The following is a 13111-nucleotide window of genomic DNA, read 5'->3' as shown; positions in this document are numbered from 1 at the left end:
ATTGTTACGGGCCTTGCAGAAAGGATAATGAATGAACTCCTAAAGCAGATCTTATTGGATGGACAGGATGGACAGAAGCTTCTAGTGAATTGAATTAAACTCTGGAACTGAGCAAATAAATTTGGGGAAAAATGGAGATTCCTGTCTTCATAAGAAAAATGAGTAAGGCAGTATTTCAGAAACAGGACCAGCCACAGACATAATGTGTAGCTTGAGCTATGCGTCACTGATGACAGTTTTTTTTAAGCTCCAAAGCTGTTGTCAGCTTATCTTGCTTTCTTTGAAGGGCTATGCAGTTTCCCCCATAATTTTGCTTAGTAGCGTTACTAAATGTGTCTGTTCTGAAGATCACGTTTTTACAGGATGTAATCAATTTCACTGTTCGGCATTTCTAAAAAAAAAAAAACTAGAGTGAGGAACATCCAGTAAAGCATGACTATGTCCACATGACTAAAGTGATGCTTTTGCTAATTGAAGTGACACCTGTACAATGGCGGCTTATGTTTTTAGAAGTATATACTGCATCTGGAGTAAAGCTTGACCCTGAGCAAAAATACATTTGCTGACATTTAATTCTGATCAAATGATAATTCTACTCTGGCCCACGGCATACTTACCTTAGTTCCTATGCAGCGCAGATGCCGTCTTATAAGGCATATCTGGTGATTAGTTAGCTTATGAGGTGCTTAGTTGGAGCCACTTAAATGGGCTGAAACAGTCACACAAGGCACCTTTATCTCAGCCTATCTGCACAGAGATACGGAGTTTTCCTTGGTAAGTGAACGCATGAAGTCTTGTCACTTGGCTGCACTTCAGGGCATTTAACAGCTCAGGGCGTCAGTAAGTATAGCAGAATGAAAGAACCATATGTTAATTTATATTTATATAAGTAGCTTAGTTTGAGTATTAGGAGCAGTAAATAAAGAATGAGCATTGCAACAATGCTAATGTTATCCACATGTGGAATTGGCTGTTGTACAGGTACCTAAATCTCTGCATTGTATTTAGGAATTGCTGATCCCAGTTATCACTTTTCCAGCTCTGCTATCACAATCAGGTCTTACCCACAAGTGTTTTTTGAAAACTTGCCATTTTCTCCTCTCACTTTCAGATACATTCAGATACTTTGTGTGTGCATGTATTTCTCAACAAAGTAATTGCATGATCTGTTAATGCAAACTGTTCTTACATGGCTTTCTATTTTATGTGTTGCAAAACTTCTTTCCTAAAGATATATGGCTGTGTTTGTGTTGAGAGCATTTGCTGTTAAACTTTGGACCTAAATTTTGGTTGGCATTCTGTTGGATTCTGGCAGAGGAGTAGAGAACCAACCAGAGAACGCAGCCACACCTGCCCAATAGGGAGGGGATACAAAGGTACTGAATAAAGGACAAAGTAATTGAAGGAAGATACAGGATTCTTGAGAGAAAATTATGTTACTCAAACCTGGAGGAACACCAGCTTGAACAAAAATTTTCAGTTGCTACTGTTTGGTACTTTGTTCTTCACACACTGCTTTTGATCTTTGTTCCCATCTTCACTTTTCCATGATTTGCAGCCCACTTAGTAGATCTGTAGCCCACTGTTCTTTACTACTGCTGGCTTTTCAGTCATGTTGTCTTTGCTTCACTTCCATCAGCAAGGGAAACTATTGGGCTTTTATATGATACTAAAAAGTTAACTACATTTTATTAGCTCTAAGGTTTTTTTGTTACTAGTCTTCACTGTTTCCTCTTACTCAATTCATACAAGGTAAGTGCAGATCACCACCAGATCTTTCACCTGATCCTTCAGCTATAAAACAACACAATTTTGGTGAAGAAATAGAATGAGAACTTTCAAGTTCTTTTTCAGTAGTCTATATACATAAACAGTGAATTCAGAGAGCAAAGTGTTGTAATCGTTTGCTGACTGGTATACACATTAGTGTTGGAGGAATATTGTCCTCTAATGTCTTGTTCTAGCAGGTAAAATATTTTATTCACCAGTGTTTTACGAGGCCTTTAATTTTTTTTCTTTATGATTTAAAGTACTTATAGGAACTTAAGTAAGTACTTATAAGTACTTTATAAGTAAGTATAAGTACGTACTTAGAAAAAACGTGTATTTGAAAACCTTGACGTACATGTATATGTTGCTTTATCTTCAGGAAAGTGTTTGGAAATAAATTTCAGTGACCGACAGGCTTAAACAAATAATAAAGCTTTGAGAACTGAAGGGTTTAAATCTGCTTCCAAAATGCAATTATGAGGATTGCAATTATCGCACTAATCAGAGGAAGAAAAAAAAATCGCGAACAAAAACCACAAACAGGAAATTTTAGCAACGCTTTAAAGTGTTTTTCCTACTATTTGCCAGTTGAAAACATTGCTTTCCAGATCTTTAGAGCATATGTTTAGAGCATATAGAACGAGTAATAGTTTGCAATTTATACTGTATTCCAGCTGACACCCTAATATGATTGGAGGCCAGGGGAGAATACCATGCATGCTTACAATACTTGACTTGATATTTGCTGTTCCACTGGCATAAGTGGCAAAATGCTGTACAGAATTACAGTTGTTGAAAGGAGTTCAGTGCCAGCTTGGTAGCAATGAGTAGTAAGTGATAAACTGCTGTGTTAAAAGTGAGGTCTCTGTCAACAGACTTGTGTTATGTTTAAAGTTAACACCTGGCCTGAATGTGAACTTATGCTATTTTGTTTCATGAATGTTCAAATAAATAATGGTTACATGAGAAAGATAAATCCAACAATTCTGTGAGGAAAAAATCCTCCAAATAGCCTGATACTTTTGATGAGAACTCACAAGAAATAAAAAGAATGAAGACTTAACTCTGACATATAGCCAAAGAAAAGAAGGGAAGAGGCATGCAAGGAAAACCCAGATGCATTTGCCTGATGAGAAGTCCCCACGTTGTCTTTCCGGTTGGGGTATTGTGGATTGGACTTTATTTGATGTGGTTTTAAACTTAATTGTCTGATGTCTCCAGTCCTCTTCATGTATTGAAATCTTCACAGTGAGGAATTAATTAAGCCTATAAGGATAAACAGCATTCTTGGTAATGTAACTTACAGAAAAGTTTGGAATTTTTGGAACCAAAACGTTGCTCAAAATCTGTTGGATCTGTATTTGCAAAATCAGTAAATGCTTTTAAATAATATTTGATTAACCAGTTACTGACCAGTTACTAGGTATGTTGCTTATTCTGGATGGCCAAAAATAATAAGTTACTTTTCAGTCAATGACAATAAATTAACTAGACTTGAACTAATATATTCCCTCCTATTTTTTTTTTACGTCTGTTAAAGTTTGTTTACCTCTTTCTTTACATGCTTCTGCCTCTCTCTTGCTTATCTTACAATATTCAGGAATATTCCAATAAATTTAATGGAATCAGAAAGGAATTGGCAAGAAAAGAGGTAAGACTGCAGTCTGAGGAGTTCTTATATTTGGATCCATAAGTTTCTGAACCAAAGATTAATATTTTCCAACATGTATAAAGCCATAGAAGTGTTAATATCTATGCTAGTCCTGGAAGAAACTGACTTCTGTCTGAATTTCTAAACATACTACTTGCTTTCAGTAGGCATTTCGATAGGAAACAAATCATCTGCCATCAGTAATTATTCTAGTTCAGTAAGTTTTTTGTTCAATTGCCATTTTTAATTTTTTTCTATTGTTTTGTGTATTAAACAGATGCTCAAGAAGGCTATTAGTAATGTCAGAAGAATGGCTTCTCATCCAACATTACCATATTGTAAGTTCAGTGTGTTTTTTATAACTGCAGATTATATAAAAGTTATGTAAGGTTTATACACTGCAGAATAGCCTTTGGAAACAATGATTTTTTAAACCAAACGAGTATTGTATTTCTTGTTATTTTGACTTGCATGAAGGATAGAAGGATAAAGCTACATTAGTATCAACAAGTAAATAGCTTCGTATTTTAGAACCATCTAAGTATAATTGTTGAACAATAAACATGTACAGCTCAATAAGATTTGAATAGCATGGGTTAAATTTCAGTGGATTATGCTGGATACTGTGACAGATGATGTGGCTTCTGTCAAAACCTGTTTTGAGGATTTTGTGAGCTGGTGTGAGATTTCCTAACGTTTTGTAAGAAACCTTCCTGCTCAACTACAGGGATGCCTGCGAAAAGTCAGTTAAATGTTTTCTTTTGCAGATCTGACAGGTGCTCAAGATGGTAGCGTAAGAATGTTTGAATGGGGTCATGCACAGCAAATCACTTGTTTTCGGTCTGGTGGCAACTCAAGGGTAACTCGAATGAGGTTCAATTACCAAGGAAATAAGGTAACTAGAGGATGCTTCTGTATTTACCCTATTCTCTTTCCTCAAACAAGTTGTAAATCAGCTGATGCTTATCATATTCTTCCAGTCTCAAAGTATCTTCTCTGAATTGTGGGAGATAATTTCTCTGTAACATATACATACGTATTTACAATTTATCTCTTTTCAGTTTGGAATTGTTGATGCTGATGGGTATATCAGCTTATATCAAACAAATTGGAAATGTTGCCCACTTACTGGAACCTCACCAAAACCGTATTTGGTAAGCAGAAAACTAAACTTGCTTCCATAAACTTCTGTTGTGCTCTTTTATTTCCTTGCATCTTTAGACGTGTTAAGACTGAGCATATTGTGCTGATAAACCCGTACTAATCAAAGTTTAATAATACATTGTTGCTATTCTGTAGTTCATTTGACAGACAAATTCTCAAATTCTAATCATACTACTGAAGCTGCAGAGTGGGATTGCAATGTCATAACTGAAATAACTTTAATGTTCCTTGAGAATTACCAATAACTGACAGTTGTTAAATAATCATCAGTAAAGGGGGGACTGGAAAGTATACTTCCATGAAAAATTAACAGTATCAGAAGGTATACAAGTCCCCTTATATCCTGTGTTCTTTAAATCGCTTTTCAAACAACCCACCTTCCTTAGTTTAGGCTTTCACATTTACACATTTGTTTCTTACTGCCTTTTTTCAGATCTGGCAGTGTCATAACAAAACAGCCAATGACTTTGTTTTCATCAGTTCATCATCTTTAATAGCTACAGCAGGATTGTCTTCTGACAACAGGTAACAACTTACTAATTGTTGCTCTGATAATGTGTAAAAATGAAATGGTACCATGTTTTTTCCCTCCTTCCCATGTTCTGCTTCAGCTTTTTAGTGATTCTCCGTAGGCAGTTTAAGAGCAATGTGCATACTTCCTCACTTCTTTGTGGGAGGTAGAGAAAAGCAATATTTACTCCTGAATTCCATTTGCTTACTGAAGGTATGTAGGAGGCACAAAACCTCTGTTCATGTTCCATATGAACCTGTAGAAGTATTCTTACAGACTTAAGTACTTCTGAGTAGCTCTTCAGTTAACTCTTTTAGGTTTGGGGATTAAGTTAGGTTAGGATGAAGAAGTAGCAAGAATTGCTAACATTCAGCTACAAAAGATTGTAATCTCAAGATGAATTCTTTATGAGAATAAGTGGTAGTAGAATGATTGTGTAGAATGTAGAATGATTGTCATGTTCTTTCAATGTATGTGTAACAAAGAAAGTAATTTGGGGTCTGCTCAAAATTAATAATTTTTAAAGCTTTTTTTTTCCCATGCTTAATGCCTGAAACAGTTTTCCTAAGATTAGTAAGACTTAACTCAGTTGTTCAAAACATTTAAGCACATTTCTCATCAAATTAAAATTATTTTTTTTCTACAGAAATATTTGTCTTTGGGATACTTTGGTTTCACCTACAAATAGCTTGGTGCATGGTAAGTAAAATACAGTGAGCAAAATACTTGATCACCATAAAAATACCTGGAAAAGTTACTGTGGAAAGCAGTTTTAATACTAGTAGTAGAACATCTTTCACTGCCCCACGTAGGTGCATCAGCAGGAATCTAAAAACATGTTATTAAGAAATGATACAAGACTATATATAAATGGTTTCATGGACATGAACACCTTCCTTTGCATAACTTCTGTCTTTGCACCACTAGTGCAACCCCTGAAAGCCAGACATTTGTTGTGTTTTTTTTAAAGACTGAATAAAAACTTTTTTTTATAGTGACTAACATATTTAGAAAACAATAACTATAAAGCTGTAAAAACTATGTTTTTTTCCCTGAGCTACCAGAGTTGTGTTTGAATGGATACATGTATGCATACACATTCTTGAGCTCCAAGTTCCTATGGCTGTGTACTCATAAGTCAGAGAGGCCCCACTCAACACTAAGCATTAGATCAAATAATGGTACTATAAAGATAACTTTAAACACTTCTAGGTATATTGTCTGTTTGAAGAATATGAGTGGACATGCTTTTTAAGAACTGTAATATATTTCATTGCCTCAGTTAGAATCCTACACTCATAAACCATGATTATGAAATGGTTCTCTGAAGTTATGTACATGAATAAATACATCACGTTTTCTAGGAAATCTACCTTGATTTTTTATGAATAGATTTCACAAGCAGATGTACAAAGAAGATCTCAAATAGTCATTTTCAGAGTATAAATTTTAAAGATGTGCTCACTACTATATTTGTTAAATACACAGTGCACCTTTGCTTTCAAAGATTGTCCAGTCATTTTTATTCTATGTATTATGCCAAATATATTGTGGAATGTTTTAAATGGTTTCTGGGTGTGTGTAGATATAGCTTTACAAAAAATACTTCGGAAGAAATACTCCTGTAAGTGTGTTTTTTGAGATGTAATGAGTATTTAGCTGGGTTTCATTGTTTCTATTACTAATATTTTGTTTCAGTGGAAAAGACAAAAATTCCAATGTCTGAAACACAGGATTAGTCTGAGAGAGTGAAGTTGTGAACTCCTTGTAACTGAAGTCTGGTAAATGCTTAGGCATTATATATGAGGTGCATGAAATTTCAAAACAGATTTAGAGAACCCTTTGAATCACAGGTACAATATATTAACCTATTAGGATTTATAGCGTGTAGTCTCAAACATACTGAGCTTTGTTCTGATAACTGTAATCTTACTTGTACTTCTACTCATTTGGAAGAGTAGACATACCCAAATCTGTAAACCAGCATATTTAAAGTAAAATAGCCAGTGGAAACTATTGTCATAAGATATCTGGTCAAGTAATTCAGGAGGACATTTTGTATAGGAAATATGCCTTGAGACAATAGTTATTAGAGAACTTGAAAAGTACCTGTTTCTGATCAAGGCTTAATAGTTTGTGATTACACAGGGGCAGGAAGAAGAGTATAACTTTTGTTCCATACAGATTATAACTGCTTCACTTGGCAATAGTACAACCTCAGGATGTCTGATGTAAACCGAGCTTCAAATACATATATTGTACTGCATTAAGTATGCTGGCTGTGGTCAGCTGGATTATGGCTTCAAAGCCACTGTTGTTACTGTGTTGAACTATTAGACGTTCTTGTCAAATTAACATTAGTACAGTGTATTTATTTAAATTACTTTGGCTTTCAGCTTTCATCTGTCATGACAGCGGAGCAACTGTTCTGGCATATGCTCCAAAACATCAGCTCTTAATCTCTGGAGGCAGAAAAGGCTTCACATGTATAATTGACCTCCGCCAAAAACAGCAGCAACAATTACTCCAAAGTCATGATTCTCCAGTCAAAGCAATTGCTGTTGATCCTACGGAAGAGTATTTTGTCACAGGATCTGCTGAAGGCAACATAAAGGTATTAATAAGAGGAAGGGAGCAGAGAGGTGATAATGTGTAAATTAATAAAAAGGCACCATGCATAAGTGTGGAATAATCAGAGATCACATATTCTGCATTTGTTCTCAATCCTGCATTTTCACATATAGTACTTAAGAAATGTTAGTCTTACCTTGCAGTAATCTTAGTACCTCGGTTAATCTTACATTAGTCACCCAATATATTTCTTAGTGTAAAACATGAATATTAATATCCTGTAACAGCAGATTGCTACATATCTTTTCTTTTGTAATTAGTGTCAGAAAGATGAATGCAGAACGTAGTTCACTCCAATTTTTCTGTGACTCATTACGAGTGAGATATTATTACTGATTTAAGATCATGGTAATTACCATTATGAGAGATTGATGCTTTGATGCTTTTTCAGGTATGGAGTCTGTCTACATTTAGTCTTCTTCACACATTCATCAACGAGCATGCTCGGCAGTCACTCTTCAGAAACATTGGGACAGGAGTCATGCAGATCGAGACAGGACCAGCAAATCACATATTCTCCTGTGGTGCTGATGGAACAGTGAAGATGAGAATCTTGCCTGATAGATTCAGCCCCTTTAATGAAGTGTTAAAAAATGATGTGAAGTTTATGATCTAATATTTTTCTCAGCACAGTGTATAACATTCCCCTTCAGCCATCTCTGAAAATATTTTTCTTGAAACTAGCCAACAGAGCAGATATATAATGATAGCTCGTGCCACAAAGATGCTTTTGTTTTCATATTTATTACCTGGAGCTTTTAATCCCTTATGCACTGATGCCTTAAAGATTAACAAGGTCCTTCAGATTATGATTGTTGCCTAAAATAAAAGCTATACAGGACTCTGAATTATATATTTATAATTTTCCTAAGATGTTGCTGAAGCGGATTACTCCTCCTTTTAGGTAGTTACACTCCCACCAGGAGTATACCATCTGGGCATGGCCTTTATAACCAACACCTGGCCTTTTTCTGACAGCAGATCCGGATAGGAACCTTAGGTAATGTTACTCTTTCACTGTGGCAACTTTAACTGTCTCTCATAATCTTGTGTAGTTGGCCAACAATAAAAATTCATACCTGTATCTGGAAAAGAAGCAAAGGCTATTTTAGTTAGATACTCCTAGTGTATCAGAAGCTGGCCATGCAACATTCATATGAGCTGCTGTCTGTCTCCATTCCTGGAATCCAGGCTGTATACCTCTTTAACTCACTTGGTCTCTTTCCTCTGATCTAGGGTATAAGAAACTGAAGGACATTGCGTAACTTGTCTTCTGTTCAATAGCTTGACTCATTGCCATCAGGATGGCAGACTTAGCTTTTAAAAAAGAAATATTTTTTTTTACCCTGAACACTCCCTTTACAAAAATATGTAAATATTAATGGATATCTTCCTATTAAAATTGTCAAGATTATTCATGAAGATACAGTCTTGATCAAAAAAGGACAGGAAGATACTACTTTAAGGATATGGCATTAGAATTTCTTCAAAGAATATTTATTTGCATGTCTGTAGAGGAAAAAAAAAAACAAACTAATTTATTTTTACATTTTTTCCAGTAAGACTTTATTTAGCCCAAAGATACTCAGTTCATTCTTAGCACTTATGTTCTTGTTTGTCTGCTTTTCCTAAATACTTTAAAAAAGTAAACAGGAAAAAAAGTTCAACAGCAAAGTACTTCAATACTGTCACTCTTTGTACTGTATGTTTACATCTGGTTTAAAATGAAAGGAAAAGTATATTGAAAAGGCTAGATGGATTTTTTTTTGCCAAAATATTAAACTGCATAACTTAAATGTTTGACCAAAATATTAATGCACAAAGCCTTTACTTTTTTTTAGTCAGCTAAAAACTTTTTCTGTAAGTATTTTGGTTTATTTTTCCTGACCTGATTCAAAACTTGAGAGCTTGACAAAGGTTTAATTTGTAAATTAGTTGTGAGGCTGGGTTACTTGAATGCCAATGGTGTACTTTTTGCTAAAAGATATTTTGTGAAATATAGCACCAAGATATTAATTGTAAGATAAACTTGTCAGATTAGGAACTATGGGGATAAATAAAGTATAGTAGAAGTGAAGGGCTTGTAAAATGAACTTTGTAACATTCTCAGGATGCTTCTATCTTAAGAATATAAAATTGTTTAAAAAGATTTTGTAAATTGTATTAAGGTCATTTTAAATGTATGTTCGCAAGTTGCAGTGCAAACACTATGAAGGTTTTTATGCACATAACCTGAATTTTCAAATTGTGCAATAAAAAGAATGTGAAAACTTTGCCATGAAGAAACATCGTGACAGCATTTCGAACTGGTACAGCTGTTCAGTGGTTCAACTGTAATTGTTCTTCCACAACACTTAGTTATAGATTGAAATCAAATTGATATTAAAACAGTTTAAGTACAGTGATGGTCCAGAAAAGTGACTGACGAAAAGTGACACCACCTTACAGAACAGACTTGCCCAATGTGTGTCATATCTGCTCAGTGACTGAGTTCCTAATAACCTCTATTCCTATTAAAGAAGGAAAACCATGGAGTTACCAGTAGCACACTCCTTAAGAGAATTAACTGAAACCCTGACTTTGTAGCCACTTATATACATGCATTAGTTTTATGCAACCACTGAACTAACGAAGTTATATTCAGAAAAGGAAAAACGTGCAAAACTATGACAACATTGTATAATGATGTCCTTGATGTTTTGTCCTTAAATATATATAGATAGATATTTCATTAGCTTTAATATTTCAAGCTTGTTTTATTGTACTGGCATTCACAAAAAGCTGTCTTTTCATCTGTGAACTAACTGAGCAGATTTTATGTGGAATTTGCCAAGACATACAATGTTGTCATTCTTCTGAGTTGAGCTGCACTATGAATATCCTGGAAAACTTATGCTTATACCAGAAGAGTAATGACTATGAGCAGGCATTTTCAATAATGTTTATAGTTACCATAAGCTACTCTCAAAACTAAATTATGTAAAATCACTGTGTATTTGCCCACACCTTCATAATATTTCCAATAAATCATGCAGAAAGTCAACCTTCTAGATTTCCATGTTGCTGCTACTTCCTTTACAAATCAGTTGTATGCTTGTATAATGTTAATTGATGTTTAACAATTGTGGTAAGTCATTTTATTGGTAACTTTGTTGTAATGATGGAATCAATGGATGAGTTAAATTCTGTTCTATCTGAAACTTTTTAAAGGGACATTCTCAACTTTAAATCAAGCCATTGGGGAAAAATCGAACTCAAAAACTCTTCTAGCTGTTTGTTCAACAGCTTCCACCACTTCATCTTTCCAGCAATTAGTGCTTTCCTCCCTGTTGCTATGCAAGTAAGTCAGAAGGTTGATACTGGCTACCCAGGGTCCTATGAATGCGGTAGCTGTATGCACAAATTTAAATTAAAATTTACGTTTCCCAGTGTTTAATCTCCAATAATCCCGTAACAAAATAACTGAGTTGATAATGTCTCTTTTAAATGTCATAGACTAGCAGTTGTGACTTGTGTTTGTCCATGTAGTAATACATAATGCGATCAGTTTTTCGAACTTGTGTTGTTAATTGATTTGGTTACCTTAAGCAGATTTGTGATCCAAGTTCTTCACTATTACTTTATTAACATGTGAGAGTTAAACTCTGGCCATCTGGGTACTTAAACTGACTGGCTGTGTGACTTGCAAAACAGGTAATTCTCAGCTGACAGCTGATATCGCAGAATGTTCATGGAAAAGGATGGCGAGTGGAATAGACTTAGATTTTGTACCACACTGATGTGGCACAAGCTGAGCTTATGTGTTCTGATGTGTTTTAGGAACCTCGCTACCACTTGCAAGAAAAAAAACTTTTGGGGATATTCTACATTAGGTACTGCTCCCTTCCTCCTAAGAGCACCCAATGTTAGCATAGTTGCAATAGGTATGAAAATAAGCAACCGTGATTAAAAGACAATAAGCTTGGAGCCTGGATATGTTCTCCAAGATAATTTTTCAAATGTTTATTTTTACTAAAAGTAGCAAAACAGCCTCTAATGGCAGGTTCAGCACACTGATCAAATACTTTCTATAAAATAAAGATACTGATTTACCAAGTTTCTTGGTGTTTTATTCTTCCCCATTTCTAGCTCTAAAATCTATCCTTTTTTTAATCTTCTTGCCTGTCTTTATTTTAATACCTTAGCTTTGTTTGCACATTAGCTTTCTTATGTCTTTTTTTTTTTTTAAGTGTAGCATATTATTTAACTATCAGTTGCATTTGTTGTCTTACTTCTCCATGCATGGTGCATCCTGTCATTTTCCTTGGTAATGCTCACTCTTTAAACTAGAATCGCGGAATATATGGAGTTGGAAAGGATCCACAAGGATCAGAGTCCAATTCCTGCCTTCACCCAGGACAATCCAAAAATCAAACAATATGTCTGACAGCATTATTGTAACACATTTTGAACTCCATCATGCTCAAGGCCGTGGTCCCTGCCCTGGGGAGCCTGTCCCAGTGCCCGACCACCCTCTGTGTGCAGACCCTTTCCCTAACCTTCAGCCTGACCCTCCCCTGTCCCAGCTCCACGCCATCCCCTCGGGTCCTGTCGCTGTCCCCAGAGAGCAGAGCTCAGCGCCTGCCCCTCCGCTCCCCTCCTGAGGGAGCTGCAGGCCGCCATGAGGCCTCCCCTCAGCCTGCTCTGCTCTGAGCTGAACAAACCAAGGGACCTCAGCTGCTCCTTTTATGTCTTACCCTACAGATTGTTCACCATCTTGGCTGCTTTCCTGACCTACTTTGGTTGCACTTTAATAGTTTTGTGTCCTTCTATTGTGATGTCCTAAACTGCATACACAACTTGAGGTGCAGTTGTCCTAGCTGCCAGAGTACACTGCTGGCTCATGTTCAACTTGCTGTCAAACAAAACCTGTACCTGCCTTTCTGTGGGGCTGCTCTACAGCCTCTTCTCCCCTGGTCTGTATGTATAGCCAGGGTTGCCCCTTCACAGGTGCAGAATCCAGTACTTGTTAAGCTTCACATTGTTGGTGATTGCCAGGCTCTCTAACTAGCCAAGATTTCTCTGCAAGGCCTCAATACCCTCAAGGAAGTCAGCTGCTCCCCCCAGTTTGGTATCATTTGCAAACCTACTTAGTACATATTCACGTCTTGCATCCAAGTCACTTATGAAAACATGGAAGAGAACTGGCCCTAAACTGGAGGCCTGGGGAACCCTGCTACTGCCTGCCTGCCTTAGTAACCCCATTTACTATAACCATTTACTATAACCCTTCAAGCCCATCAGATTATGTATTTATCCAGCTGTATGCTGGACATTTTTTCCAGAAGAATACAATTTTGAAAGCTCTGCTGAATCCAAAAGGTCGTATCAACTGGCTTCCCTTG

The 13111-nt window shown here is 36.0% G+C and overlaps 1 protein-coding gene across 7 annotated transcripts in view; it reads left to right on the top strand.

Moving 5' to 3' along the window:
- The window catches only part of DMXL1 (Dmx like 1), a 91519-nt gene extending 79696 nt beyond the window's left edge, over window positions 1–11823 (top strand). For all 7 annotated transcript variants that reach the window (XM_072031714.1, XM_038170072.2, XM_038170071.2 and 4 more), the window contains 7 exons: window positions 3699–3759; window positions 4189–4316; window positions 4483–4575; window positions 5019–5110; window positions 5743–5795; window positions 7493–7710; window positions 8119–11823. In XM_072031714.1, the coding sequence (XP_071887815.1) occupies window positions 3699–3759; window positions 4189–4316; window positions 4483–4575; window positions 5019–5110; window positions 5743–5795; window positions 7493–7710; window positions 8119–8343 (870 nt within the window). In that variant the 3' untranslated portion in view covers window positions 8344–11823. The remainder of the gene's footprint in view (window positions 1–3698; window positions 3760–4188; window positions 4317–4482; window positions 4576–5018; window positions 5111–5742; window positions 5796–7492; window positions 7711–8118) is intronic.
- The last annotated feature ends 1288 nt before the right edge of the window (window positions 11824–13111 follow it).

The sequence above is a fragment of the Anas platyrhynchos genome, chromosome Z (assembly GCF_047663525.1).
Source record: "Anas platyrhynchos isolate ZD024472 breed Pekin duck chromosome Z, IASCAAS_PekinDuck_T2T, whole genome shotgun sequence".
NCBI classification, from domain to species: domain Eukaryota; kingdom Metazoa; phylum Chordata; class Aves; order Anseriformes; family Anatidae; genus Anas; species Anas platyrhynchos.
Note: the sequence above shows the minus strand (reverse complement) of the source record. Positions and strands in the feature narration are given on the sequence as shown.